This window comes from Mustela nivalis, assembly GCF_964662115.1.
Source record: "Mustela nivalis genome assembly, chromosome: 10".
NCBI lineage: Eukaryota > Metazoa > Chordata > Mammalia > Carnivora > Mustelidae > Mustela > Mustela nivalis.
In genome coordinates, this window is record NC_139029.1 from 5,959,661 (window position 1) to 5,985,838 (window position 26,178).

At 56.8% G+C, this 26,178-nt stretch overlaps 1 protein-coding gene and 1 long non-coding RNA gene across 7 annotated transcripts in view; one reads left to right on the forward strand and one right to left on the reverse strand.

The window, feature by feature from the left end:
* SPSB1 (splA/ryanodine receptor domain and SOCS box containing 1) overlaps positions 1 to 26,178 on the forward strand; it is a 66,307-nt gene that overhangs the window by 32,273 nt on the left and 7,856 nt on the right. For 4 of the 5 annotated variants that reach the window (XM_082685355.1, XM_082685354.1, XM_082685357.1 and 1 more), the window contains exon 2: positions 23,141 to 23,983. In XM_082685355.1, coding sequence (XP_082541481.1) covers positions 23,290 to 23,983 — 694 coding nt within the window. In that variant the 5' untranslated portion in view covers positions 23,141 to 23,289. Of the gene's footprint in view, positions 1 to 6,570; positions 6,763 to 23,140; positions 23,984 to 26,178 lie in introns of those variants that run through there. The other variant, XM_082685356.1, reaches the window with a different exon arrangement.
* On the reverse strand, positions 656 to 6,512 carry LOC309841838. 2 transcript variants are annotated; one of them, XR_014299350.1, is made up of 2 exons: positions 6,430 to 6,512; positions 656 to 3,596 (listed from the first exon to the last, which is right to left on the reverse strand). It is a non-coding gene; the product is annotated as an uncharacterized lncRNA (long non-coding RNA). The 2 variants fall into 2 exon arrangements; XR_014299351.1 differs by having other exon boundaries at positions 6,203 to 6,498.

Here is a 26,178-nt window from a genome sequence, read left to right on the forward strand (position 1 = left end):
GGTGCAGGTGCCCCTTTGAATCACTATTTTCATAACCTTTGGATAAATGCCTAGCGGTACAAGTGCTACGTCGTAGGGTCAGCAGTATAGTGTAGTGGTTCATGGTACCGATGTGCCAGAGCTGTCCACTTGATGGCTCTTCCATCCATGACAATACACTTAGCCTGGAGTAGCAGACAATGGCAGCGTCTCTAATAACGTTACGCAGCCATCCTGAGGACGGGCGCTTTGATCCTCGTGAGCCGGCACCGCAGGAATGCAACCACTCAGATGATTTCCGTTCGGATTTCGTCTTCCCAAAGCTGTGCCCATTCAGACGGCCCAGGCCACGTGGGTGCGCGCTCCTCTCTCCCCACCAGCAGCGGGCACGATTTCTGCATTGACTGTGTAGAAACCCGGGGGTACAAACCGGTAGCTCATTATCACTTCAGTTCCGTGGGTCTCTGGCCACCAGGGGGGTGGGGCATCTTTTCATACAAGTTTCTTTGCCCTTCGCTTGTTTACCTTCCCCACCACTCCCCGCCCCCCGACCCCGCCACCGAATTGCCTATGCAGGGCCTCTGGCCATTTGACCTTTGTGCAGGAAAAGGACCAGAAGCAAATGTGACAGACTGTCGACAGCTGTTCACTTTAGGTGTTGAAAGTACATGTCCCCTGGGGTGCCTGGGTGGCTCAGTTGTTAAGCGTCTGCCTTCAGCTCAGGTCATGATCCCAGGTTCCTGGGATCGAGCCCGGCATCGGGCTCCCTGTTCAGTGGGGAGTCTGCTTCTCCCTCTCCCACTCCCCCTGCTTGTGTTCCCTCTCTCGCTGTCTCTCTCTCTCTCTCTCTCTCTGTCAAATAAATAAATAAATCTTTAAAAATACATTATTTTAAAAAAGAAAATACACATCCCTTTTTATACATTTTTGAGCTACAAATTTTCAGAAAGAAGAAAGCCACCCAAATGAGAGTGTTTTTGGGAGACGGATTGTGTGGGCTGGGTCGGAGAGACGCTGTGGGCAGGCAGGCCGGTCTGGGAACTCTTGTGGTCGCCTTGCCGGTGATGGGGACTTAACCGTGAGAGTGGGGACAGATTGGAGCAATGGTGGGGGAGAAGGTGTTTATACCATTTGGCGCCAGTGAAGCCAAGAAGAGTAGTCCAGGGAAGCGAGGGGTGTGAATCTGGTGACCGATGGAGAGGATGAGGACAGAGATTGGGTGAGACGTGGAGGCTGGGCTGGGGTGGGGGCAGCTGTGTGAGTGGGGGGGGGGGCAGGGTTGCCATTAGAGCGATGCTCTTTGCTGGACGGGTCATGGTCCAGGGGAGTTGCTCCCCAGAGCCGGGAGAGCAGAGAACTCCAGGGAGGGAGGGGCCGTCAAGAATCCGTGTTGAAGGGGCAGGAGGCAGAGCCTGCGGGGGACCTGGGGTGGGAGCCTCGCCAAGCAGGAAACCAGTGTTTCAAGGTCAAGGCCATGGTCGGTATTTTCACACACAGCTGAGAGACAGAGAAGATGCTGTTTGGGGCCATTCAGTCTATTGATGAGGAGGTCACGACTTGAGAGGCGGCTGGGGCCTGAAGTCAGCTCGTTCGATTCTGCAGTCTGAGGGCGTGGAGGGTAACAGAGGCCACAGGAAGTGTGGGTGGTGGCAGGAGAGGGCAGCGAGTCCACGGGGCACCCCGGGCCGGTGGCTTCTGTGCCCTCAAGCTGGGAGTGAGGACCGAGCTGCCCTCATGGGGTGTGCAGGGTGCCAGCCACCCCATGTGTCTTAGAGGCCCCTAGTCCAGGGCAGACTCTGCCAGAAGCTGCCTTCCTGTGAGAACCCCGAGAATTGTAGTCTCCTCACTGTGGTGTCTGTTCCCAGAGCAGCCCCGAGGGACCAGGGGAGACAGGAGTCATTTCCTGGACAGCAACCTGTCCCAGCTTCTTAGCCGTTTGGGGCTCGGCCTTCCATAAATTATCTTCCTTTTCAAGCCCACCTGTAGCTCCTGCCCGTGCTGCCTCCCCGTCAGGTTTGTGAGGCACCCACGGTGTGAAAAGCAGGTGGGCCTCCCCGGTTCCCTGCTTCCCACACAGACTGTGCCCGGAAGCTACCTGCCAATAGCCAAGGCCTCCTTTTTCTTATTCTGAGGGAAAGGGAGGTTGGCAAAGAGAGCTAAGGAGCCCGTTAGCCAAAGAAATGGTGACATACTATCTCTGCTTGGGCCGACTTCCCCCTCCAGCTTGGCTCCTGGGAAAAATGTGTGGACGGCCATGGCCATGGTTGGCTGAGGGGGGCTGGCCAAACCTTATTCAGCATTTCCTCTCGTAGCTTGGGGTAGAGGGACCCCCGCTTTCCTCACTTAATTTTTCTGTGCCTCAGGTTTTTCTTCCTTATTTTTATATAAAACAAAGCATTTTTTAAAATATTTATTTTATTATTTGAGAGAGAGTGCACACACACAGGGGAGCGGCCGAGGGAGAGGGAGAGCGAGAACCCCAAGCAGACGCCCCCCCCCAGCAAGGAGCCCGCAGCGGGGCTCGATCCCAGGACCCCGAGATCATGACCTGAGCCAAAAATCCAGAGCCGGACACTTAACCAACTGAGCCACCCAGGTGCTTCTAAAACATACCCAACATGCAATTTATTGTTTTTACTACTTTTAGGTGCTCAGTTCAGTGGCACCGCGCCCATTCGCACTCACCACCATCCACCTGCCGAACTGTCTCGAATTCCCCAACTGAAACTCTGTCCCCATGAAACACTAACGCCCCTTCCCATCCCGCGGCCCCTGCGTCCACCATCGTGCTCACCACTGCATGTGCCGCCCACGAATTCGATGACTCTAGAAACCTCCTAGTTACAGAGCCGTCGCTCATTGTCTTTTTGCGACTGGCTTCTCTCCTCGGACGTCCTGTCCTCGTGCTGTCGGAATGCCCTTCCTTTTTAAGGCTAAATTCTGTTCCCTTGTGGGGGATCGTCCACACTTGGCTTATCCGTTCGTTTGTCCGTGGACGCTCGGCGGGCTTCGGCCGTGTAGCTGTGGTGAGATGCTTCCGTGAACGTGGGGGTCACAAAATTCTGTTCGAGAACCTGCTTCCGGTTCTCCTGAGTATATGCCCGGCCGTGGATCAGATGTTACCGGGAATTTTCTGTTTTCCTTTTTTGGGGACGCACCATTCCGTCTCCCACAGCAGCTGCGCTTTTTCACAAAACGAAGCATTTTGGCTGGGTGGGCTTTAAGATCTCTTGGCGCTTTCAAAGAAGGTGGCGGTTCTCTGGTGTCGTGGTCAGTGGCTAGGAGATGACCTTGGGGTTTGGATTTGACCGCGGATCGTGCGATCAGTAATTATCACGCCACCTAATACGTTAGTATGTGTCAGGTGCAAAGTGCCCCAGAGTGTCCCCCTCACGGTGAGGTCCTTGGGAACATCGGTACAGTTTGCGTTGAGGACCCGCTCTGTGCCTGGAAAAGGGTTTTCCTCTTCCCGTGTATTCCTGTCTTCCCTTCTCTCCGCCCTCCTGCAGACGATGCATTCGTTACTCTCGCTTTCCTGGGTGAAAAAATCAGCAATGCTTTCCCACGCTGCTGGCTGGAAGTGGTATTTCTTGGGTCGATAACGTGCTTTTGTCTACCTAAAAGAAAAATTCGAATCCTCCCTTCCTGGTTCTTAATCTGCCTCCTCCCAAGGACAGGAAAGCAAGCAAGAAGCATTGATGGAAGGGTTCGGGGCAGTGGCACCCAGGAAGGTCCCCTCCTCTACTACGGCCCCCCAACCTTCCTGCTCCAGACCAGGTCTCGCACGCGTGCTCTCTCATTAATGCTCCAAATGTTCCTGCCGCTCTCATCACTTGACCTTCCTCGGGGTCCCAAATAGGCCATCGCCATTGGCCGGGCTCTTCGCCCAGAGTGTCTCTCCGGCCTGCCTCCCTCGGCTCAGCTCTGCTATTCGAACCTCAGCGCTCTGTCGGGGCCGCTCAAAAGGCACAGCCCGGCGAATCCCACCGTCCTCCACCCACACCCATCTCTGCAGCCCTCCGCAGGCCATGCACCTGCTTCTGCTGTGACTCTCCCTTGAGGCCGCAGACAGCCGTGGCTTGTTGGCCTCGGTCTCCCCACCCCAGCAGACCGTCGCCTTTGCTGGGCGATCATTTGTGGTTAGAAAAGAGCAAGACAGTGTCAAGCTTTTTTTACGTTTTCCTGATGGTTTACGTTTTCCCTTCACCATGTGAGGAGAAAGACTACTATGGGAAAGGAGGTTTATGGGTTTTTAAACAGAAGACACCGCTCAGTGACATCTTCCCTAGCTGGTCTCCTGCTGGGGAAAGCTGCAATGGTGCCTTGCCCAGGGGGGGAGTCCTCAAGGGAGGAAGGGGAAGGGGGTGCTCCCGGGTGGGGTCTTAGTCCAGTGATTCTTGGCCCCTTCCCCTCCCCCTGTCAGAACAAAGTCCACACCTGAGGATCTGGAAGAAACCACATTAGCTTAAGGGAGTAGGGAAGGAGCTTTCTGGTAGTTTCTGTCTGGTTGTCCTAGAAATGCTCCATTTCAATTCCCAGCATGTCAGAGTGGGGATCCGAGACTCCATCCTCCATCCCGAGAGAACCGCTCTGGGACGGGGCAGGGAGGCGGTGGAAAGTGGCCCCTGGTCCCTCTAGGACAAGCAGGGACTTGGCCAGGTGGGGCAGGGACACGGGGAGATTGGCTCCTGGTACCTGGGGGAACCAGGCCCTCACTTTGAAAGGTACTGGTTTCTTTTCAAAGGAGAGGGGGCACCCCACAAGGTGCAGGCCCTCCCCGTGGAGCTGCCGCAGCTGCTGCTACGCCCTCTCTGCCCAGAGCACGGCCCAGGGGACCTGGGGACCCATGACCAGGGGACCCCTCGCTGGCCCTGGAGCCCCTGGCCTGCCTGGTCCATGAGGTCCTTGGCTTGTCTTAACTTTAAGACCTCCCTGGTTTGGGGACAAAAAACCCTCTCTGTGGGGTGACAGAGCAGGGCGAAGCTGGGGGTGGGTGGAGGTGCACCTGCTGTCTGCTGCCCTCCCCCCCCCCCTCCTGAGCACTCACCCACCTGCCTGGCTTGGGCAGGGTCCTCTGGCCACTCCCACACACATCCTCAGCCCTGCCCTCCTGGTGGGGACACTCTGGCCACATGGGGCCCCACATGGACGTAGGCTAAGGGTTTGGGACCTCCAACCTCCTGCCTCCTGTCCCTTGTGCTTCCTTTCCAGCGTCATCCTGTCTTTCTGTCCCTCTGTCTATCTGTCTCTGTGTCTGTTTTTCTCTCACTGTTTCTATGTGTCTCTCTATCTCTGTCTCTGACTCTGCGTCTCTGCCAGTCTGTGTGTTTCATGTCTTCTGTCTCTGTGCCCCGGGAGGCCCCTGAAACCAGGGTTGGCTCTTCTAGCCCGAGACCAGCATGACTAAACTAAGACGGCAGAACACCTGCCCCGAGTGCCCTGTGGGGTAGGGGATCCCAGAGTAAGACAGATATTCTAGGGGTCTCTTCTTTGGCTGGGGATCTGGACCTGCTGCCACTTGCCTTGTCCAGAGCTAACAGTCTGTCCCTTGTGAGGAAATGGGGGATGCTCCCTCCTTCTCATTGCGGCAGAGGGGAGAAAGAGCCTGGCTTGAATCAGTGCCGGAAAATAAGGCTCCAGTATAAATCCGCGGTGGCGGATGGTGGGGGGCAGAAAACCCTCTCCTTACCTGTGCCCCTTCCCCTGCCACCTGAGGGACCCCTAGAGATGGGCTGGAGGAGTGTCCCTCAGGTCTTCCCCTACCCTGTCCCCACCATAGTGCCCCTATGGTTTCTGCTCACGGGCACCTGGAACATAGCCGAAGCCCTGGCCCGGAGGTGCCTCCGTCTGGGGGACAGCCACGGCCTGGGCTTCCGGGTCTGCTCTGACAGGAGGCAGGTGGTGGTCAGTGCCCAGACTGGGCCTGAAGCACCCCCCGCCAGAGGATAGCCTTAGTGGGGATAGCCGTGGCTTGGGTGTGATCCTGGCCCATCGCCCGCCAGCCCCACCAGGAGCCCCCAGTAAGCTGTTGAGTTTCTGTTCATTTCTTGACAAGTTGTTTGGGGACAAGAGAGCTGGTCATTGCCAGAGGGGACTGGGAAGGGGGCGAAGGGAGCAGAGCTGTTAATGAGGCTGCCCCTGCGGGCTGGGCTGAGGTCTACAGGGACGTCACCTCCACCGCTGCCAAGCGGGGCCCACCTGTCATTTTGAAACCTTGACTTACTAGCTGCCGAGATGGGTACAGCGTCCGCGTAAGGTTCTGCCTTGGCCCCGCTTCCTCTGTGACTTCCAGCCTTGCCTTTCTGGGCTTCCCTGAAGTGCACGGAGGGAGGGTCCCCGGGTCCTGGAGCAGCGGTAGCAGCGGCAGCAGGAAGGGAACGGGTTACAAAGTGGCCTCCCCTTGGGCCCACAGCCTCCCTTCTGGAGGGCTTTTAAAAACTGGCCTATTACCTTGTAATTGTTCCCAGCAGCGAGGAGTGAGTCTGTGGAGGAGCCTTTCCAGTGTTTGTTTGGCCTTCTGTGTTCTCCAGGCCGGTGGTAACCAAGGGCCGCTTCCCCTTGGTGACCGTGGAGCTCACTCAGGCCAGGGCTGATCCAGCCCCGGCAAAGGAGGCCTGGGGGACCCGCGGGCCTGGCTGCTGGCAGGGAGGGCACCCTGCTCCCGGAGCTCCGGGGGCCACCTCCCCTCCTCAGTTCTACCCCCAACCTGAGGGCCCACGGGCTTCTCTCCTGACGCGTTCCCCAGACACCGGCCCGAAACCTTCCAGAACTCTGGATCTGCCGGTAGGTGTCCGGGAGACTGTGAGGCCCCTTGCTGGCCGGCCGTGTGGGGTGGGTCTCCGGCAGGGCTGTGGGACTCAGCCAGGATGCTCCCCGGGGCCCCAGGGGACTCGCATTCTGGGTTCTGGCAGGACCCAGGGTCCCGAGGTGACTCGGCAGGGAGGGTTTTGCGGGAGAAGGAGAAGTGTGTGAGGCTCTGGGACGGAGAGTGCCAGGACAGACAGAGGGGCAGGATTCCAGGGGGTGGGGTTGTCTGAAGTGAAAGGGTCGGGACCACAGCAGGTGTGGCCGTAAGACCGAGGGAGGCGCCCAGAGAGCGTCGAGGCTGGCGCGGCTCGCTGCTGAGGGGAGATGTGGAGAGCTGCGGAGGCCTCGGAGGGCGGGCGGACGGGAGCCCCTGAAGAACTGTGAGACCAGGAGGGCCTGCAGCAGGGGCTCCAAAACCTTGGTCTTCTCAGACTGCGCGTGGCAGGGGCTTCTAGAAGGTGTGGGCCAGAGACTCTACAGCCTGTTTTATGGGCCCCTGCTCCCTGACAGGCTGTGCCCATTACTTCTGTGAACCTTGTCAGCTTCTAGATTTGGTCTCTGAGGAGCCAGTGATGTGTCAAGACTGCTTCCTGGAGAGGGCCGGGTGCCCCTCCGTTCTGTTTCTGGCGCATGTTCTGTCCAGGCCACTGCCTTGGGGAGGGCCCGCTCCGTGGCCCGCCTGGGACCTGGGCCCAGAGCACCTGGCAGGGCCCGGGACTCTGCATTTCCAGATGCGGGGCGCGGTAGGTGGCGGGGTGGGGGTGACTGTTCCCTGGCCCCGGAAGGGTGTTCTCGGGGAGGGAGTTGGACGGCTCCCCGTGCAGGACCGCAGTCGTGTCTGGTTTTCCGTTTGGGGGCCCGGAGAGAGGCCGCTGTCAATCAGAGAGGTGGGCTCTGTGGGTGGGGGCTGGGGCAGGGCGCGTGGGGACCGGCTCGGGCTGCGCCGTCCGCCTTTCACACGGATTCCTTCCCCCCGGCCCAGCTGCCGATACCATTAAACCTCAGTGATTCACTGCAGCACGTTTCAAGGGAGGGCGTTGTGTTAGGAAAACGCGGGTCCCGGCCGCTTGTTTTGTTGGCAGGTCTTGCTGCCTCAGCAGAAAAGAGGCGCTCTTGATATGGGAACGGAAACTTGGGACGGTCTTAGAAACATCCAGTGTGTTCGGCGGGAGAGAAGAGCTTGTGGTCTTCCTCCAGCTGTGGAAACTCACCGCCCAGCCAGGAAGGCGGTCCCTGGGGCCGGCCACAGCGGGAGGGGGGCAGCAGAGGGGCTCCCGCACCTGGGGCTGTGGTCTGAGCTGCCCCGCGTCCGTGACCTTGAGGGGTGTGGGGCACGTCCTCTGCCCCTCATTTCCCTCCTGCCGGTTGTATTTTATGGCAAGTCCCGCTTGCAGAGGAAGTACTCTTCTGATATTGGTCTGGCTAATGTTGCCGAGGCCAGCACGGAAGGCGTGCACCTGCAGCCCTCACGGGGCCCTAGGACCAGGGGGACCGAGCCCAGCCCAAATGGCCGATCTGGGACTTGCAAGTATTGCATTTCCAAAGTTGTTGCCAACACGCTTGCTGGAGAAGCAAACACATTCACTCTGGCTGCTTCTTCCTCTGCCCTGACTGCCCTCCAGGACTAACCCATTAAATGGTTATCAGGCCAATTTCCCTTTTTCCCCACTTCCTGTTTCTTCCTTTTGCATTCTCAGATGTGTTAAGTGGGATAGACTCAGCCCAGATCGAAGTTGCTTTCCCAAGTGGGATAGACATCAGCCCAGGTCCAAATGGCTTTCCCAAGAAACTTCTCCAGATGTGTGTGTCCCAGCCACTTGGCCTCAGCAGAGCCCAGGACACCACAGGCCCACCCCCACAGGTGCCACCGTGTCCTGGGGCAGGCACCACGGGGGGCGATGGGGAGGCACCAGCGAGCATCCGGTCGAGGCAGACTTCGGCTGGCCTTACAGCGTTGGCACCTGAGCACTTCCTCAGGAGGCCTGAGGTGGCGAGAGGCAGCCACGGAGCTGAGTCACCGACACCCCCTGCCGATCTCTGAGGCTGTGCTATGGCCGCATTCCACCACTGGAGAGCTACCAGAGACACTCTTTCCAGAAACCCTCCCGGCGTCCCTCCCCCCTTCCTCCCTTCTCCTCAGACCCCTAAATTACAAACGCATGGCCAGTATTGGGTCTTTACTGAGTCCAGGCTTTCCACCAGCTCCTCATTTAACCCTCAAGTCAAACCCATGACATCGAACAGTCGTCCCCCCCGTCCAGTGGTGGAGGAACCTGAGGGTCAGAGAGGGCGGAGAACTTGCCCCGAGTCTCCCAGCTCCTGGAGCTGAAGCCCGAAGGGCCCAACTTCAGACAGCCTGGGTCTTCTCCATCTCTGTAGGCACTTGGTAAATAAGCTGCCCTTGACTGATCCTGTTTCGGTTCCAAGAAGTCTTGGATAGAGGGAGTGGGGCTGCTCAGATGACAATCCCAAGGGGGCCAGCTGGGCCCTTGGGGTCACTGTGGTCCACCCACATTCTGTAGATTCAGGAACCGGGTTATTTACCCCAGTGTCTCCAATTTTGATACAGGTTAGAGATAGCCACCAAACTTACAAGAGACTGAGGTATAAGCCTGAGGTAATTTGCTCACATACAGTAAAGAGAAGGACAGTCAAGGGTGCTGAAGATGTGTGTTTGCCTCTAGACGTGGCTCATGGGAACCACAGAACCACAGCTCAAGGCTGAATGGCCTTCCTGTTTTGTAACCGGGTATCTCCGCTGTCGTCAGACAGAGAGCTCACAAGAGTCCTTGGGTCCAGGGGTTAGGCCACTATCTTCCTGGGTGCTGGGTCTGTGTTCTCACTCACCACCAGCTTTTTTAAACAATCCCTTTCTTCAACAAGCCCTTCCTTTGGACAAGGCCTAATGTCACCTATTGGGTGGTAGTTCATTCTGGTTACATTCTGGAGCCTGGCGCTTCTACCACCCTTAGGTTCAAGCTGCATTCTTGCACTGATGCCTCAGACGGTCCCCCACAGTCACTCAGGCTGCCGGCAGCCCCTTCTCCCCACAGCAGCCTGAAAGGATTCCGGGAGAGCAGAAGTCAGGCTGGGTCCTCTGCCGGCTCCGAGGCCTCTGCTGGTTTCTCATCACACTGGAGACAGAGTCCAGAGTCCTGACTCTGGAGAGTCAGCAAGGCCTGTGTGCCTGCCCTCGGCACAGCCCTTACCCGGCCTCCTTCCACAGCCTTCCCCCTGCCCTCCAGCCCTACGGCCCCTCTGTCATTCTCCCAGCATGCCAAGTGTGCTGACACCTCAGGGCCTTAGTACCTCCCGTTCCCTCTGCCCAGAAGGCGCACACTTTCGTCCTCTCCTTCTTCCAGGTCTCCGTCTACCTCTCGGTGTCAGGGAAACCTTCCCTCACCCCATGCTCCCATCTCTGGCTCCGTCTTTACTACTGTGCCTTATTTTTCTTCGACACATATTGCTTGACCCTGCATTAGATATTTGGTCATTCAACACTTACTTATTGAGCACCTACTATGCCCCAGGCACTGTCCGAGGCCTGGGGGCTGCCACAGTGAACACAACAGACACCAACCTCTGCCCTTGAAGTTTGCGTTAATTGTTCACAGGATCACTAGCTAGCCATCTCCCCTACTAGACCAAGCTCCGTGAAGGCGATGATTTCTACCTGTGTGTACACAGGAGGTGCCTAATAAATATTTTTGGAATGAATGCCGACCCTAAGGCGCCTTATTTGGACTTAGGTGTTTTCCAAGGGTTCTTCAGCTGAACAGGTGCGTTCCACCTCTGAGGTTGGATCACTTCTGCGGGCGACTGTCTTGCTGATTTTGCCCGTACTTACCACTTTGCACCTGCAGAAGATGCTCTCTGCCCGCCAAGGTGAGACACTGTCGCACTCACCTGGACACCAACCACATGTGGCCCACACTTTCACATCATCCACTTAGTTGGGATCCTCAGGGACTAGGGAACAAGGAAAGGGTCTTGGGAAGCCCGTGCTTCCCCACCCCCACCCCAGGGTTCAGCAGGTGCTTCTGGGATGGGGTGAGTATGCAACCCGGATACTCTGTAAGCACCTGCTGTATGCACATAGGCCTTGAGCATGGTCCCGTTTTCCCAACTTCCCACGTTTTTCATGAGTGAGTCCAGCCAGAGAGGGTCGTGGGAGAGCATGGTGCCCAGCCCACGAGGGTTAGGTCTCCCCAGGCCTGTGAGCAAAAATCCTCTTGAGAGCCCAGAAAATCAACCCATGGGAGCAGGTTTTCGTGTGGCGACAGGTCCCATCCAACTGCGCACCAGCCCGGGCCTTGCCGCTGGCCGGTGGGCACCAACATCGTCGACAGAGTGAGCAGGGTCTGCACCGTGGGATGGTTTCCTGGTATCGCAGCGCGCGGCCTCGGCCAGCTCGGAGTGGCCTTGGGGTGTGGACTGGCTCTGTGCCCGAGCAGGGACCTGGGAGCTCTGGCCCTCCTGAGCCCGCCTCAGTCCCCCATCGGAGAGGGTGCAAATGGTGATCGCTGGGCCGTGGGGGGGGGTCCTTCCGTGACCTCGTCCTCCGACTGGGGAGCTTCTGTGTCTGTCATCCGCCCCGCCCCCCAGCACATTGCGGGTGCGGCGCGGAGATGCAGGCACGCTCTCCAGATTCCTCCGGAGAAACTCGATCTGCAGGTGCCGGGTCCAGGCTGCGGGCGTGCCAAACCACAGCTCTGCGCTCTTTCTCGTGGAGGAAAGAAAGGGGGGTGGGGTGGGGAGCCCTGAGCGCCAACTGCCCAGCTCTAGAAGACTCCTTATGCCCTGCCTGGGGATGCCGTTGTCCGTGGCCCTGCGTGGAACCCTGGCTTATGGGCCTCCTTCCCCCAGCCCGACCTCTTCAAGCTCCGGGTGGACGCTTGTCATTCGTGTGTGGTTTTTGTGTTTGTCGAGGTGAGATGCACGCGGTATAACCACGGTTTAAAACAGTACCATCCAGAGGCTTTTAGTATGTTCGTGATGCTGTGCGGCCACCGCTTCTGGCTAGTTCCAGAACATTCTTTCCCCTGCAAAGAGACCGTGACTCGTTAACAGTCATTCCCACTTCCTCCCCACCTTCCCCGGCCGTGGGCAACCGCCAGGATGCCTCCTGTCTATGGAGTCACACATTCTGGCTTTATCGTATCGTGACCTTGAATTATATCTGGTTTCAGCATCAGTGTTTCGTTTGAGGTTTGTCTAGGTTGTAGCATGTGTCAGTCCTCGATTCTTCTTTATGGCTGAATAACGTTCCATTGTGTGTGTGGCCCACAGCTGGCTTACCCGTTCATCCGCCGGTGGGCCTGGGGGTCCGTCCACGTATGTTTTTGCCAAAAGTAATAAAACAACAGTAAGGAAATTCGAAAGAAAGCGCGTCACCTGAAACACAGACACATTTTCAATTTTCTGGGTTCCTTTTCCTCCCTTTTCCCGCGCATGCCTGTATAGTATGTTCTAGATTCAGTGTTAGGGCAGATAGGGTTGGTGTTCTTCATTTCGGTTGCCATCGCAAACCTTTTTCCTTGCCTGTCCTGCCGTGGTCCTCCTGGCCAGCATCTCTGATGGCTGCATAGTTCTCCCCAGGAGCCCCAGCGGGGGAGGCCGCGTCCTGCCTCCTTGCCTTACCCACATCCTCCCGTGACAGGCTGGTGCTGTGGGGATCTGACAGCTGGGCCCTTGGGCCAGCCTGGAAGTTCAGGAGTGATTGATTCGCTGCCTTTGGACTTGCAGAGACTCCTGTTAGCCAGGGGTGGCCCGGGGTTTCAGGACTTTTCAAGTGGACAGGAGAGGAGGAGGAGGTCCAGCAACATAGAACAGGAAGTCTGTGAGCCATTGTGGCTTTAGAAATAGGGCTAAGTTCTTTTGTCAGCTGGCCTGTGAGGCATGGGGATTTACCTCTCCCTCAGCATCCGGTTCAGTTCCGTGAAATTGCACACAGGGAATGGTGATTAGGTTGCACTAGGAGACACAAGCCCTGATTCCTTTTAGAATCCTTTCCAAGTTCCTTGGCTGCACTCCAGTCGAGGTCCAGGTGACAAGTCTTCAGCCCGGTGGGGCTGTGCAGAAATCTGAGCCCCTTTCAGCCCCCATAACCAGTTCAAAGACCAGGAAGTCCGGTGGGAGGTTGCTTTGACATTTGATCTTCTTCTTCTGAAAATCGACAGTGGGGTAGGGGCCCTGAGGTCCAAGACTTTGAGAGTGATGTGGGAAGAGGGGGCCACCAACTTGTGAGAGGAAGCTTTCTAAGGCCAGCCTGCTGTGGGAAATCCCTTATCCCACACGGGACCGCCACTACAAGCAACTTTGACATTCATCTCTACAGACAAGTGACAGAGATGGTCGTACACAGGGACTAATATATTATGACCTGGGATAAACAAACTGAGGGCTGGCACGTGGGTGTGATCCTTGGCTCCAAGTGGACTTGGATGTCTTCTTAATGTCTTCTGTATATGCTTCTGAATTGCGATTTCTTACGAGCCTGTATAACATTTGAAATATTTCAAATCAAGATGGAACAAGCCGTGCTTAAAAAATGGTTGCTGGAAATCTGAGCCCAGAAGTTCATTCGTATGGATTCGAGATTCCAAAATGTTGAGCTGTGATGCCCTTGAACACACACACAGCATCCTAACCTGGCGGAGGGCTCCGTGGAACGCAGACCGCTGGGCCCCAGACCCAGAATTTCTGATTCAGGGTCTGAATCAGACCTCTCCAGCAGGTGAGGCTGACCTCCTAGTCCGGAGGACCCCCCCCCCCACTTTGAGAACCACTCCTGTGACCATAATCATTGGAGACCACCCCTGCTGCCTCTTCCTTCTGGAGAACGTTCTTGGGACTTCTGCCCTGCTCTTGACCCAAGAAGCTCACATTATTTCACTTGAAGCATTGGAAGTTGTTCATCCCCACACGGAGCTTCCTGCCTCCCCACATGCTTCCTGCAATGCCGGGGAGGATGCCTGCTGTTTGGCCCCCTCTGGGGGACTGGGCTCCTCAGGCTGCCCCACAAGGCCATAACCGGTGCCTACCATGGTATTCCCTGGCTCACTGCTTTTTTGCACTAGACACTCAAGATTCCCATCCGTGTCCTCTGGTGTTAAAAAGGGGTTGGAGAAGGCCAGGTGCAGAGTGTCTTAAGCACCTACTGTGTGTCTTAAGCACCTACTATGTGTGCCCAGTGCCTTATCAATTGCTTTAGCATCTCAATTCCACATTGGAGTCCTGAGCCTTCCCTTTCTCCTCCTTCTCCACCCCCGGGTGCTTTGAGAGCATCACCTCTATCTGCAGGGTGGGAGAGGCAGACCAGACCAGCCTTCTCACCCCCCTGGTGGCCAGCCCATTGAGTCTTGGGGTGACCTTTCCTGGCTCCCACATCCCCCTGGAGGAGGCCAGAGTATAACCCGTTTCCACTCAGGCCTCTGGGCCCTAAAGCCTGGGTTCAGTCAGATTTCTGCTCCTGGGGATGATCGAGGCAGGCGGCAGGGGGAGTCGCTCCAGGCCAGTGGGCTCCAGAGCGAGCGGGCCAGCGAGTGTCTTGCAGGGACACCAGGGCTCCTGGGAGGACCCTTATTTCTCTGTGGAGGCCCCTCTGGGCACGTGCCTCAGGGAGGGGAGGCTTCACTGCTAAGGCCCCCCAGTTCCCCCGGAGGCCCCAGCCAGGTTGGGGCAAGAAGGGTCCAATGTCCCCAAGCCTTTCCCCTGGGATCCCGTGAACGGTCCCCGTGGACCTGGCCGAGGGCGACTCTCTGCTCTGCCTTTCTGGTCCTGTCTCTGGGGTACCAGGTGGGCCCAGTCTGATGGGTGCCCAGCCCCCAATGTAGGTTCCTCGGCCGCTCTCTGCCTTGGTAGACTTTTGGTTAGATCTCCGTGTGTCACTGTGTGTCACTGTGTGTCACTGCATGTCACTGAGGCCCTCTGAAAACAGGGCTTCTCATCCGAACGAGGCACAGGTAGTTGCCGTCACCGCCTTGCCTGGGGCTGCGGCGTGACTCTTTATTTTAATTTTTAGTCTCTGTATGAATGTAATGCTGATTTCCCAGGGGCAAGATTCAACTGATTCGAGCGCTTTCTGAAAGTGCCATGAGTAATTTGGGTCCTTCCGTAGGTGTTTACAACAGGTGCCTTCTTGGTCTTTTGAGGTCAGAGGCTAGGGCTCTGGACCGTGCGGGATTTTCTCTCCAAAATCACTCGTCAGAACTTCCCAGAAGGGACCAACGCTTTCTGTTGGTTCTAGGAGCAGAGCCTTACTTCGAACACAGCCCTCCTGGGTGTCCCCAGACATCTCTCCTCAAGCGGGCAGGTGGGACACGGTGGGGGACAACAGTGGCACCCCCTGTCAGGGTCTCCGTGGCCAGGCTCGCCGGGAGCACTCCCCGAGGGCGCCCCCTGCCAAAGCGTGTTCCTGAGGAGCCGGGGCCCCTAATGAGCAGGCAGAGCCGGTCAGCCACGTGGCCAGGCTGCAGAGGTTGTGTTGACGTAGTACCAGACCGCTCCGGGGGTGCTTCTCTTGCAAAATTCTGGGCTGCAACCACGACGTGTGAGGTGGGGGAGGTGGGAGGAGGGAGTTTATTTGATCTTCAGGTGAAAGGAGGCTTTATAAATAGGTCACCTTGTTCCGCATCCTGAATTTCATTCTTTCCCCATCTTGGGTCAAAACAATGGTTTTACTGTTCTGGGGTCAGTCGGACACACGGAGGGGGACTTGGACTAAAAGGAGGTGAGTGTGTGTCTGCCACTCTCTGGTGGCCCCCTCGGCGCGTGCCCGTCCCCCCCCCCCCACCACGTCCGTCTGCCACCCGTCACCTTGGATGTGTCTCTGTCAGACAGGACTACTCCTTCGACAGATTTTTTTTTTCTTAAACAACAAGATAAAAGGATGCTTTTTAGTAGAGGTGGGCTCCAGGACTGAGGGCTTTTGGGAAGATGGCTTTAACTGAAGGACTAGTAGGTCCTGCCCGTGCCAAGGGTGGTAGCGCCAAGGTCCTCCTTCCTCGGCCGGCCTCCCCTGAGCACAGAACCCCTGCGGGTTTCAGGGTTCGGGACAGAGCAGTTCTGTTCTTATTTGGGGCCAGCGGAGACCGTAGCTACCCTGTTTTTTTTTACCGGGCAAAATAAAATTGTGACTTAGAGACAGTGCAATTGGACGTCTTGGGAGAAATCATTGTAGAAATAACTTCCCTCTTTGGGATGGCCCCTGGGCTGTACGCAGGGATTCCCATCCTTTATTTTAAATGCCCTCCTGCCAACTCTGGGTCCTTCCAGTGTATGTCCCCGGGTAAACCCAACATCTGTCCTGTGCTTGCGTTAGAAGAGGGGACACGAGTGGAGAGCCTTTAGGGATTGTTTTGGGAACAGCTTGTTTGTGGAAGGGTGAAGTCGGTATTTTTTCAGTCTTTATTCTATTCGGTGTGTGCTTAAAAATCATTTCATGACCAAAGTAAGACGTGCATTTTAAAAAATTTTCAATTCAAAAAACGTTCAAAGTCGGGACACCTGGGTGGCTCAGTCGGCTAACGTCTGACTCTTGATCTCAGGTCAGGTCACAGTCTCAGGCTCGTGAGTTCAAGCCCCACTTTGGGCTCCATGCTGGGCATAGAGCCTTTAAAAAAAAAAAAAATTCAGGGGCACCTAGGTAGCTCAGATGGTTAAGTGTTCGCCTTCTGCTCAGGTCATGATCTCCAGGTCCTGGGATGGAGCCCCATGTTGGGCTCCTTGCTCAGCGGGGAGTCTGTTTCTCCCTCTCCCTCTGCATCTCCCCTGGCCTGTGTTCTCTGAGTCTCTGTCTCTTTAAAAAAAAAAAAAAAAGACGTTCGAAGTGAACGCATCTTTCCTCGCACCCCACCCTCCAAGGTTAACCATTGGGGAGGGTTAGCTGTTTATTCCTTTAACCTTTCTCTATGCCTACAAACAGGTAAATGCGCACAGATAGAATCTTCTTAAATTCTGTTCTTACAGAAATGGGAGCACGTATTGTTCTCCAATTTACTTTTAAAAATATAATGACATCACGTTGCATTTGATAAGTCAGGAGCAGTCTGAAGGGCCCCCTCTTTCCCTCCAAGGCTGGGGTGGTTACAGGGCAGTGAACACATCCCTGTGCCGGGCTCTTGGGTTTCCTAGACAGGATCCTGCAGGGATAGGGGTTGCTGGGTGTTTTACACTTGGGGGTATATCTTGGACACCCCCCCACACCTGTGCATGAGTGACTTTCTCCCACATTCTCTCGAGATCCCCCCAACCTTTTTAGCCCTGAGCATCCCGCATGGCTCTCTGTCCTCTGTCACAGATGGTCCTCTGACCGCGTCCCTTGACTGTGTGATTCACAGAGGGAGATGAGAACACAGCACATCCGAAGAACTGCTGTCTGTAGCAGCGGTGGGAGCAGGAGGCTTTGGAAAGCTCATCGGCTTCCAGCCCATCTGGAATGCCTTCATGCACAGGTGGCTCCGATGGGTCTTGGAGCCACGGGTCATCCCACCCCATGGTGGCTGCAGAGTGGACTAGGTGGGATGCTTTTGCCCCCTAGAGGGTCTCAGAGGCATCCCCTTTTGCAGTGACCCATGAATTGACTTTTGACCCCTTGAAGATGAGGCATATTAGCGTTAGTGAGGGAGAGATAAGGGGTGTTCAGTTGAAGGAAAGGGGCCCCACCGGCTCAAACCATAGGGCTTAGTGGCATCTGGGCTGATAGCAAACCCCTGTGAGTCCTCACCCCTAGTCCCAGAGCTTTTCATCTTATCCACACACAAAGTAAATGCCAAATCTTAAAGCTTCTAGAGTGTGTTTGCTCACGTCTCTCTATGTCCCTCTTCCGGGTCAAACAAGTCCATTTACAGGGCAAGGGTGTGACATGCAGGTGTCCCTGCCCTGTGGCTGTGAGTCCTCCTTCCCTGGCCCCGTGTGCTCCGCTCCCCCACCGCCCCCACCCAGCCCTCCAGTGCTGGAGACACACACTCACACCACGTGCTTGGCTTTGACCTTGGGGGTGGGTGCTCCCCTCGCTGTCCTTGGGGCACATGGGGATGCTGTGCCGGCTTGGAGGGGGTGAGTCGGAGGAGGGACCCGGCTGAGCCGGGAGCCGAGGGGAGTGGAGACTCGGGGGCACACTCAGTGTCAGTGACCCCCCACCCCAGCTGCTCCTCCCTGGGGGCAGACAACCGCGTGGCCCAGCTGACCAAGGAGAAGCCAAGGCCGTGTCCACGCGGCATTTCCGGAACTGCCTCGGGCGACTTTGACTGCACAGAGCCCTGTGCCAGCACTGGCCCTAGAACTTGACCCTAAACGAGGCACTGTTCTGTGTTAGGACTCACGCACTCTCAGTTGTGTCAGGAGCGTCCTTTCTCTCGGGCCCTTTCCAACACACCCTCTTACAGTTCTTTTTCTTCTCGGACTCTTTTTGGTCTTTAATCTGATTTTACCTGTAGAAAAATGTTGCTGGGAGCTTCTAACCCAGAACGGCGTGTAAGAAGAGTCCTGGGACGCCTGGGTGGCTCAGTCGGTTGAGCCGCTCCCTTTGGCTCGGGTCATGATCTCAGGGTCCTGGGATGGAGTCCTGCATCGGGCTCCTTGCTCAGCGGGGAGCCTGCTTCTCCCTCTGCCTCTGCCTGCCTCTCTACCTGCTTGTGCTCTCTCTCTGACAAATAAATAAATAAAATCTTACCAAAAAAAAAAAAAAAAAGTCCTACAGTTCGAGCTCCTTTGAACATTGCTTTGGTTCCATTCAGTGCCTGTGCACACAGGGGTGTATGTGTGTGTGTTTGTGTGCACGCGTGTGTCTGTATGTACACACTGCATTGTTACTCCTGGTGGCAGCACCCATCCTGCTGCCTTGGTGCCTGTCCGGGAGGGCAGCGATCCTCCCACTACCCAGTGGGCAGATCCCTGCCTGCCCCCGCACCCAGGCCTCGGGTCACGCTGGAGCCCTTCTCACCCCTGCTCCAGGCGTGGCTTTGGTCTTCGGGGCGCCCCAGGGACTGAGGACAGGCGGAACAGTGTGTTCTTTGGGCAATCAGAGGTTGACGGGGCGGGAGGGGTACAAGAAACTGTCTTGAGGGCTGGCTTGGGATGGCCGTGGTAGGGACAGGCAGAGCTGGTCTTGGGGGCCCTGCGGCGGATGTGTGTCTGAGCTTTCGGCACGAGAGCTCCAGGGTGGGGGGAATGAGGGAGCTGCTGCCGGCACTGCCAGGACTTGCATGGGGCGCCCGTCCTGCTCATTAGCCCTGGCTCTGCAGCTGCCGGGGCTCTGGGCGTGCGTATGGCTGCGTGTGACTTGTAGGAGGTGGGGGTGGCAGCAGGGCCATCTCTGTCCTCCGCCTCTCCTGTTCTAGGCCCGTGGGTCACTCCACGGCCACACAGCCACACCCCTGCACCTTTGTTTCTCCTGAAGGGACAAGGTCTGGGTCCTCCTGATTCATGGGGACGCACTAAGGACTTGCAGAGTCATCCTGGGCCCTGACGCTCCCAAGACAACCCTAGGCCCTGAAAGGCCCGGACGTCTGCATTTGCCTCTCAGAAGGCAAGAGCTGGGGCCTGTGCTGCTGCTTCTGGTGCCTCCCTGAAGTTTGGTATCCACTGGGGACTCTCTCCTCGGCCCAGTGTTGACAGGAGCTGCACAGGCCAAACCAGTATTTCTGTGACTCCACACCTGGGGGGGTGGCGCAACATGTCTGGGCATTTTGGAGATGGCGTCAACCGATGTGCCTGGGGTTAGGACAGGGGTCAGCAAACTATGGACCCTGGGCCAAATCTGGCCCACTGTCTGTTTTTCGTAAAGAAAGTTTTATTGGAACATAACCATGCCCATTCGTTTCTATATTGTCAGAAAAGCCTAGAATATTTACTGTCTGGCCCCTGATAGAAAACATTTGCCAGCCCCTGGCTTGGAAGGGACCTTAAATTTGATCTGCTCGATACTTGGGTCTTGGCTCAAAAACAGCGTCCATCACAGGGCCAAGTGCAGTGACCAAGAAGATGGATAACAGTGATCTTTGTTCAGTGTACAGAACACAGCCTAGAAAATAAAAATAAAAACAAAACAGAAGGGAAAATGCCAGCTGTGCTAGGTCCTTCTGGAACGTTGTCTCAGTGGAGCCTTAGGAAGCATGGGACACCCGTCTTAATGGAGTAGCAGACGGAGCTTCGGGAAAGCTAAGTCCTAGGCAGTGGCCCAAGGCGCTGTTTGGGTGAACAGGTTCCCCCCAGGACTGGAAGCCCCAGCAGCCATGCCGGTGGTGTTGGACAAAGTAGGGAGGTGCAAATGGGGGGGAAGAACCCTACTGGTCATCCCCAAGACGGGGCTAGCGGAGCTCCAGGAGACCCCACAGAAGGGTGGATCTCTGCGGCCACATTTAAAAACAGAAGGAAGGAGAGAGCAGCCGGATGGCTTCGCAGCCTTGCATGGCACGGAGGTGGCTCGGTGTGGACAACGGGAGGTCTACGAGAAGGAAGCGTCGGCTCTGACCATAGCCTGGACACAGGGTGGGAACAGGCAGGTGACAGGTGTGTTGAGAGTGCCTCCAGGGTTGCTACAGTGCTTGGCCCGTGGGGGCGATTCTGAAGGCAGGATGGCCCAGAAGCAGCAGAGTGGGCTGGCCCCGGCCCCTGGCCAGGCCCTGGGGTGCCCTTGCACGGGAGCCTCCCACAGGGCTGCACACGCTCTTTCCTGTCCCCCTTCCTCCCAGGGACTCCTGCAAGACTTTGTCCTCAGTGGGGATGACGTTGCGGGGCCCCTAATCTAGCTCAGGGGAGGCCCCTAGTCTAGACCAGGGAGCAGCCTATTCTTACAAATAAAGTTTTATTGGAACTCAGCCATGCTCACTGATTTACGCACTGTCCGTGGCTGCTTGCGGAGTTGAGTAGTTGGCAGAGTCTGCCTGGCCGCAGACACAGAACACTTACTGTCTGGCGCCGTGCACAAGACCTTTGCTGGTCACCGCGTCGCTGCAGTAGGAGTTCACGTACTCCTACTGTGTGTATGGATGTACACATGCAGGTCCCGGCTCAGGGCCCTGAGAGCTCCCTCCCTCTCTCCCCTTCTCACCCCCATCGCCCTTCCCCCACTCCACCCTCCACCTGCCCCTGGCTCTCCCCACCTTCCCAGTTCTTCTCCATTCCCACCCCTTTCTCTCCAAGTAGATAAATTAACGTGTTGGAAGGACTTCTCCGCGCCACCTCCCTCTCCCACACAGCTGCCTGCCCAGTGTCTCCCCCGACCCCCAGCCTCCTCCTCACTCCTCACCTGGGCCCATGGTGGGGTTGGGATCTCCTGCGCCGAGATGCTGGGACAGAGCCCACCGAAGGGCAGTGACCACTTTGCTCCAGAAACAGGGCTTCCCACAGGGCCCTACAGGGAGGTCGCTGGGCACCTGCCGGAGTGAGATGTCCGGGCAAGGAGGGTATGGATGCTTCCGACTATGGGAACTGACCCTGCCCAGCTCAGGAGGCTACTGGAATGGAGTCTAGGGAGGCATAGGAGAGAGGAGTCAGGGAAGGCTGCAGCCACGCGGCCCCCAGACTTATAGTTATGAGGACCATGTTTGCACACCAAAACCCCGGCTCTCTCCACCCCCACGCAGCCTGGCAAGCGGGTTCCGATGCCATGGGGGCCCCCTCTGCAGGGCCACAGGCAAGTCCTGAAGAGTTTGATGGCTCTCAGGAGTCAACGGACCTGAAGGCTTGAAATTGGGAATGTCCTGGGGCTACAGGATGTGAGGTCACAATATCCACAGAAATTTTCAGAACCGGGGGAAGGGGGTCCCTCTAGCCGCAGAGGCACACTTCTGCTCTGTAGCAACTTTGCATACATTGGACACAAGAGGTCCTAGCCTGGCTCTGAAGAAATGACCGTGCCTCAGGCAGGCTTCCATTCCATAGCAGAGAGGGGACGATGAGAAGCTTGATGTGCTCAGTGAGGGCGGGGGAGGGACACACACAGGAACACTCACCCTCCTGAGAGCCAGCCTCCTAGAGGCCTGGCCACTCTGAAGGTGCGGTCCCAGAGGACAGCTTGGGTCTGCTAGAAGACTGGCGATGAGAGGCAGCAAGCCCACTGCAGATCCCTCCTCTCCTCCCGGCTCCTGCTGGCCCCCAGCCCAGATTCCCCTGCACAGCCTGCCCCCCTCTCCCAGCAGGTGCCCTGTCCCTGCCACCCACAGAGGGGCCTCCCGCAGCACCCCCCAGCGGGCTCCTTTGGACTCTCTTCATCACAGGCTCCCAGGCCCCTCGCCCCCGCATGCACATTCAGTTCCAGTTTTTCAGCCTGGAGCCTACCTTCTCCCTTGTCTGCTTGGTCCCAGGAGCCTGTTCCCCCAGACCAGGCAGCCAAGAGTCCCACAGGCCAGGGAGGTCTGTGATGGCCGAAAGAAGCTCTTCCCCAGTGAGGCTCAGGAAACCCAAATAGCGTGTTCTCTTCCCTTATCCAAGACTGGACACTGAGGACAGGCATGGCAGGGGTGGTCGGTTGGCTCCACATTCCAGGCCCCCTCCTTGGCACTGCCGATGGAGACACCGGGACAGACACAGTGAGATCTCTCTGACTTCCGGCCCAGATGGGCTCTTGGGACCCAAGGGGCCAAATGTTGGCTGCTGGTTGAAGGGTGTGGCTGGGGAAAGTGGCAGTCCTTGAAGTGTTGGTCCGGCACTACGTGAGGGCAGGGGGTGAGAGCCTCTGTCCTCACCTGACCAGGGGCCAGCCTGAGGGCCATGAGAAGAGTGTCACTGGTGGCCTGGGCCAGGAGGGACATAGGACTTGCTGGAGAGGCCGTGGCAGCCTTGGGGACCAGCAAGCCAGGGGACCCCTAGGGCCTCCCAGCCGAACACCCATGCAGACCCCCAGGTGAGCTTTCTGGCTACACTGGGTCCCCTTCCCTAGCATGAGCCCCCAGAAGCAGCTGTGCTAGAAAAGAAGAGGAGCTGGGAAATGGGGCCCTGCCCCTTCTGCTGCCTCTCACGGCCTCACTTCCCCCCAGACTGTAGACAAGGGAAATACGTTTTCCCTTCCTTTGACCAAGGAGGATACCCACTGCCTCAGGCCCGATTCAGGACCCGTGCCAACTTGGCCTTCTGCCCTGAGAGACCATGGTGGGGTATTTGGTGAGGGTCGTGCAGCCGACACCATCGAGCCTGTTGCCCACGCCCAGGCCCCCCTCTCCACGCCAACTCTTTCCTCGCGGTAGTCTCAGGGACAGAGCCACGGCCGCAGCGTGTCCCGCCTCGGGTGTGCCCGGAGCCCCAAAGCCGGGTTGCTGGGACGTGTCTGCGCAGGCTGCCTCATACTCCCAACTTGCCCATTCTTCCCGCACCTCTACTCACCCAGCCTCCTGTTTCTCTCTCCATCCATCAGGCAACACTGAGGGCTCCGCTGTCTCCAGAGGCCGCCCACCACCCTTCCTTGGGACCGCTGTCTGGGCCTCATCAGCAAACCGGACGGGAGGCCCCACGGTTCATGAGTTTGCCCCAGGAGTCCATGCAAAGGTGAAACCAAGGGCAAACATGGGTCAGAAGGTCACTGGAGGGATCAAGACCGTGGACATGAGGGACCCCACGTACCGGCCCCTGAAGCAGGAGCTCCAGGGTCTGGACTACTGCAAGCCCACCCGCCTCGACCTGCTGCTGGACATGCCCCCCGTGTCCTACGACGTCCAGCTGCTCCACTCGTGGAACAACAACGACCGGTCGCTCAACGTCTTTGTAAAGGAGGACGACAAGCTGATCTTTCACCGGCATCCGGTGGCCCAGAGCACGGACGCCATCAGGGGCAAGGTCGGGTACACGCGCGGGCTGCACGTGTGGCAGATCACGTGGGCCATGAGGCAGCGGGGCACACACGCTGTGGTGGGGGTGGCGACAGCAGATGCCCCCCTGCACTCCGTGGGGTACACGACCCTCGTGGGGAATAACCACGAGTCCTGGGGCTGGGACTTGGGGCGCAACCGGCTCTATCACGATGGCAAAAACCAACCGAGCAAAACTTACCCGGCCTTTTTGGAGCCGGATGAAACATTTATTGTCCCTGACTCATTCCTCGTGGCCCTGGACATGGATGATGGCACCCTGAGCTTCATTGTGGACGGACAGTACATGGGAGTGGCTTTTCGAGGACTCAAGGGCAAAAAACTGTATCCTGTAGTGAGTGCCGTGTGGGGCCACTGTGAGATCCGCATGCGCTACTTGAATGGACTCGATCGTAAGTGTCCTGTGTTTTGTCCAGTGTGAGGGTTCCTGGACTCCCTGTGGCCCTGGGGTCCTAGCTGCACCTGCCCAAACATTTACAGTCACTGGAACTAGAAAGTCTTTAAGTAGCTATCCCAGCGTATTCAGACCCTCAGAGGCTGTTTTTGCATGCCTCTGCCTCAATGAAGAATTCTAACTGGAGTCTGCCAGATTACCTGATAGCTTCTCGTGGATGGGTGAATGAATGGGTGGCTGGATGAGTGGATGGATGGATGGATGGTTGGATGATGGGATGGTTGGATGGATGGCTGTGTGGGTGGATGAATGGGAAGGTGGATGGATGGGTACATGGTTAGATGCTCTTTGTTTCTGGTTGACCTGCCTCCAGTTTTGATCTGCAGTTGACCAAATTCTGTCACAATAGCCAACATACTACTGAACTGGGATTTGCCATTTTGGGGTTATGAGGACCTCTTACATAAATGAAAGCCAGTGACCTCTCTTGTTCATTAGATAGGTTTAGGGTCTCTCTCTTCTGGTGCCAGAGGCTTCTGAGTTGGTTCCTTTAGACCAGGTCCCCTGGGAGGAGCTTGTTTAGTCATGATGTCAGGAGGCCTTTGGAGAAGAACATGTGGATTAGAAACAGGCTGAATCAGCAATGATTTCCACCAATCCTTTGGAAAAGGGAGTGGCCTTTCTCAGACCACACATGAAAATAGGACATGTGGTGACATGTCCTAGTTTAGGAGGTAGAGAACTCTGTGGCTTCATGGCTGGGACCCATGGTGACAGGAGATCCCAGAGTTCCAGAATTATCCATCCCATGTTTGACCCTTAGTCTTCCATAGGTCCTTTCTACCATCTTCAGACCTCAACCTGGAAAGGGGGTGGGGCAGAAAGCTTTGCCCACCCGCGTCTTGACTGTCCCTACAGGACAGGTTTGGCCTGGCACCCAGTAGGCCAGGTGAGCAGTCAGGGGCCCCCTGCTGGGGTCTGAAGCACAGATGCTTACTGTGGTCTTGCAGCGTCCAAATCGTCAGCTTCTCCCACACCTCTTCCCTGCTTCAGCCTTGGAGAATATCGGAGAAAATATCCAGGACATAAGGCAGAGGGACCTCTTAAACGCTTCTCTTTGGAAGCTGCTCCTTGCTCCTTGCCTCTGCCTTTGGCCTGGTGATGGCAATGACCTCACCAGTGCAGTCTAGTATCCCTGGATCATCAGACTCGCGGCAGGGGCAATGAGCTGTGCCTCTGGCAGGTAGCCTCCCCGAGGAGGTAACTTCAGATCTGGTCTCAGGAACCAGCAGAGCAAGTTCCGTGAGTCTGTCTCCCCAGGTGATGGTAGTAGAAAGTCCATAGTCAAATCTGCCCTAGGCCAGGATGGGCAGGGTTTGGGAGAACCAGACACCTCCAGCCCAGAACCTAGGATCTCAGGAGCCCTAGCCCTGGAAAAGGAGTGACCATAGCCCTCGGTAACTTACTGCCCATTCTGTGCAGATGGAGGAATGGATTGCTGGGCTGCCCGTGCTGTCACTGGTCTGCTGGTCTCCACAAGAGCAGTGCAGCCGTCACCCCCCCCCCCCCAGCAACAGGTGCATCAGCGTTCCCCGTTCACAGAGCCAGCTCTAATACAGAACACAGACTGCCCAGGGGCCCAGGGGGACACTAGCCTGTTCACTGTGGCAAGTCGGGGCACACCCCAGCAGAATTGTTCTTCTGCTGAATCAAGGCAAGCCTTGGCAAAGGCTCTGCCACAACAGTCCTGGAGGCCCAGATGGGCATCTTATAAAGAGACAGCGGCCCGTCGTCAGCTCTGCATCAGATGGGAGGTCGAGTGATTTTGTAATTTTTCTTGTCGGGAGGAAATGGAAAGGGATTAAGGGGAGTGGGAATGGGTGTGGGAATGTGTTGCTGAGGGTTGCATCTGATTCTGGGTCTTGGGTGGAGACTCCAAGTGCCAGGTGGCTTGAGCCTACCTTGGATTGTCTTGATTAATGATGAGGACCCCCCCCCCCCGAAATGTCATGCTATAACCCAGCGGAGTCTGTCTTCCTGCTGGCCGGCCAAGACAATTGCTGGGAGGCAGCAAGGAAAGGATTTACTCAAGAGGCAGTCAGACGAGGAAGCAGGAGGCAAGCCTCAAATCCAGCTCCCTGAAGGGAGAGCCAGGGTAACTTAAAGGCAAAAGGAAAAAGTGTGGGTAAAAAG